Source organism: Chelmon rostratus, chromosome 11, assembly GCF_017976325.1.
Source record: "Chelmon rostratus isolate fCheRos1 chromosome 11, fCheRos1.pri, whole genome shotgun sequence".
Classification (NCBI taxonomy): Eukaryota; Metazoa; Chordata; class Actinopteri; order Chaetodontiformes; family Chaetodontidae; genus Chelmon; species Chelmon rostratus.
The window spans coordinates 25,271,864-25,275,628 of NC_055668.1; the positions used below are offsets into that span (position 1 = coordinate 25,271,864).

Genomic DNA, 3,765 nt, shown 5'->3' on the forward strand with positions numbered 1-3,765 from the left:
TAATGAGCTCAGCTAATCAACAAATAATATCTGGTTTGCTTCTGAGATTAAAGGATCATAATGACTGACATCGACTTACAGCTAAAAAATATTTCCATTTGTTAAACCAGAACATTTCCCTGCAGCCAGAACTCCCACAGCAGAGTCAGAGCTTCCTTTCATCTACAGTTCGGTGTCTTAGTGGAGATCCTGTCTCATCTCTGTCCTTCCTGTTTGTCTCTGTTTCCTCCCCTTTCTCTCTCTCTCTCCCTCTTTCTCTGCCTGCATGAAGCTGACTGTGTAAATGTTGGCATCGTTCAAACTGCTGGTTTGTTGGTATCATTACTATCCGTTCTGCAACAACACACAGCGGCCAGAAGCTTGTCTATGGCCCCCTTCCTCAGGAAAACATACAGGACTAAGTCTGCCAGAGGACTTAACTGGAGAAACAAAAGAGACAGCCGGTCAAATTTATAATTGTTTGTGTCTGCAAGGAAGGAAATGATTCTGGGCAGGAACAGCAGCGTGTAAATGAGCAGCACCAGGACCAAGATTCCCAGAATTCGTCGCTTTTCTTCAGAGGGGACAGTGCTGGCAGACAGGGCTTTGAGGGTCCCACCCAGACAGAATATGAACACTGGGAGGGGAATGAGGAGGAAAATCGCTGAGACGATTGCTGTGGAATCCCAGAAATGGAAAGTGAGGAGAAAGACAAGAGGAAGAACCCAGACCACGACACAGACCACCACAGAGCTCTTGATGGTCCGTCTGAAGCGGTACCACAGTGGGCGGGAGACGACCAAATACCTGTAATGCAAGATAGACACAGACTTTAAGGAAGTGCAGAATTATACAGTAATATAATGGACATATACTGCAGAGACAGATAGCTACCTTTCCACGGCGACACACATCATGAAGCAAACACTGGCACTCACACCAAAGTTGTAAGAATAAGGCAAGATTATAAATATCATCCGTTCCTGAATTGGTGCCACCCAAATGATCGTGCAGCAGAGCTGAATGAGGTCAGAAATGAGGAGGTTGATGATGTAGATGGGAGCAACATGATCGTTTCGCACCTGCAGGAAAACATTGAGAAAAATAAACAAGCAGTCGTAGACGTTCTTCTTGCTCTGACCAGCAATTACAGTCAGAGGTATTTACACTTTTTTTTTTAATAAACTCAAAGTCAAACTGGGCAGTGCTGACCACATCAATCAAGATGTTGCACTGATCATTTCCCGCCTCAAATGTTCAGAATTCAGCGACACATTTCAGTGCAACGGTTAAAGTTTGTGACCAGGCTGCCACTTTTTCCCTGCTTGAAGACAGACCAAGCACACGTGTGGGGCTAAAACAGCAGCTTTAAATTTTAGCAACAAAAATAAAATTTGGCATTTAAAACCAAACCTGAAGTGAAAAAAGAAACTCTGGCACACTCACATACTGTTCTTTGCACTACTGTTGTTTAGCATCCTGCTATCACATACATGCAAAACTTTGTGCAATATTACATTCTTGTTGTTCTTTATACACCTATGTATATATTTTTTTGTTCTACTGACACATATGTACTGTATTTATCTACTGTGCAATAGAGCAAACACTGTACTGAACTAATCCAAACCAACCATGTGCAATTTCTCTATATTTTTCACATTTTAGAAGAAGGCTGGGATGGACCATCACATGTAAACTGAATGCATTTTGGTTCCGAACAACTTCATGTAAATTTTAATAACGGACACCAAGCCCCCAAGCCAGGTCAAGATCCTTCACAGACAGACAGACAGTTAGACAGACACATGACACAGCTTATATACACTATAAATTTCAGTCATAATGTACAGACCTGACGATAAACAGCATAGATGGCCCAGATGGTCAAAGAAAGGGTGATAGAAATGGTAATGTACATCACCACCTGCACGGCAAATCCAAATTTTTTGAAATTTTCAAACATTTGGCTGAAATCACAGTTGTCGTCGGTGATGTTGTGGTAATAACAGAAAGCGGTGATGTTGCTGTGAAAACAGAGGTCGTCGGTGAAGTTTCTGTAATCACAGGGATCGTTGGTGATGTGGTCAGAGTTGTTGTCCTGTGAGGCGTTGATCATGTTGAAATGTTCCATTCTTCCCTCTGAAACATGTTGTTCAAGAGATCAGTTCATGGAAAGGCAGCAAGTTTTTTAATCTATTCAACATTGTTCAGTGACATCACCAAAGTTCACATAAATAAAGTGTATGAATGCTCAACAAATCAAATCAAAAACTGCTGTTTTATATTTTCATCTAAATACTAATGAACATTCATTTTCATGACTGCTTGCAATTTTTATCATCTCTGCATTAGAAAAAAGGAAAGTAAATACCTTTAAAAGCTGCAAGACCCCACCTGAATGGCTTGCCTTCTCCAAGGTCTGATGTGTTGTCTCTGCATCCAAATAGTCCACAGTACATATCGTACATGATCACACGCAACAGCTTCCTGTTCTACACATCCTCTTCTAAAGAAGTTATTTGACTTATCTCTGATAATCATTTTTTTTTATTTTTAGCAAAGCATCAAACTGTGCACTGACAGTTCTTCAACCACTCAGCTCTGCAGCAAAACCCATGACTCGTCCATGCGCTCAGTATGTTTCACACACTGTCAGTCATCATGACTCGTCCATGCGCTCAGTATGTTTCACACACTGTCAGTCATATTCTTACTCAGATGCTGATATTTCTTACATGTCAACATCATATCTGAGGAAAGAGTGGGAATATCAAATTCAATTAAATTGGTCTAATGCAGTATATACTGTACTTCCAAAGATATCTGCTTTTTTTTAATTTTGATGACCGTTCTGGACCGTTCTGAACAGCCCTGTTCTCAAGGGTTCGTCATGACAGTGAGCCAGCAAGCACAACAGCGGGACCCTGAACCACTCAGACCTATTCATTACATTTTTATTTACACATTTGTTTTGGACTTTTTGTCCAAAGGCTGGTTGATTCTGTGATTGTTCAAATCAGCTTTGGTGTTGCTCCTCAGAAATCTTGCTATTTTCGCTCCCCTCCAGGACCCTGTCATTAAGATACCTTTCAGCAACGTTTACCAGCATGACATACACTACAAGACATTTGAGCTCCCTGACTGTCCACCCGATGTGGACCCGACCGTCAGCTACCCTGTGGCTCTGAGCTGCTACTGCGGCCGCTGTTCCATGGACACGTCTGACTACACCTTCGAGAGCCTGCAGCCCAACTTCTGCATGAATGACATACCTTTCTACTACTAGTCCCAAGTAATAGCAAGTGAAAAAGTGCCCCGTCAAACTTTCTAGATGTAAACATGCTTGCGCTTAAAACAAGCAAATTTGGCTTCCAGCGCGGTAAGTGTATTTTACTTGATGAGATGCCTTAAAATAAGTCAGGATGTCCGACTGTCATTGTAGCACGTACAATCCTGGAATTAGATCAAAAAGACTAATTTCAAGCAATCTAGTTAAGCCTTGTTAATGTAAAAGAAGTTAGGGTACTTTAGCATCAAATTACTTAAAATGAGATCTATGAAAATCTTAGGGACCTAAATTAGACCACACACTCTTAAAATAAGGAAACATGGCAATTCTCTCAGAAAAAAAAAACATGTTCTTATTAAGGACTGCAATTTTATGATATTAAAAGTGCAGTTTATATAGTTGAATATATAACACTTTGTTATATATTCCCTTATATATTATATTTACATGAACATATGTGAGGGGCAGCGCAAAATTTCCCTTATTTTCAAAGT

General features: G+C 40.6%; 1 protein-coding gene across 1 annotated transcript; it reads right to left on the reverse strand.

The window, feature by feature from the left end:
- Window positions 1-214: 214 nt before the first annotated feature.
- Window positions 215-2,113, reverse strand: LOC121613959 (G-protein coupled receptor 4-like). Its single transcript, XM_041947693.1, has 4 exons — window positions 2,063-2,113; window positions 1,835-1,981; window positions 874-1,061; window positions 215-786 (listed from the first exon to the last, which is right to left on the reverse strand). Exons 1-4 carry the CDS (start codon window positions 2,111-2,113, stop codon window positions 297-299), a joined length of 876 nt encoding a protein of 291 aa, XP_041803627.1. The 3' UTR covers window positions 215-296.
- Window positions 2,114-3,765: the final 1,652 nt, after the last annotated feature.

Excerpts from the sequence above, each read along its gene's own strand:
- LOC121613959 (XM_041947693.1), bottom strand. The coding sequence starts at position 2,113 with ATGGAACATTTCAACATGATCAACGCCTCACAGGACAACAACTCTGAC. Across the intron at positions 1,982-2,062 it reads AGGACAACAACTCTGACCAC|CACAACATCACCGACGACAA; the intron begins ATCACCAACGAT and ends TTCTGTTATTAC. Across the intron at positions 1,062-1,834 it reads TCTATGCTGTTTATCGTCAG|GTGCGAAACGATCATGTTGC; the intron begins GTCTGTACATTA and ends GTTTTCCTGCAG.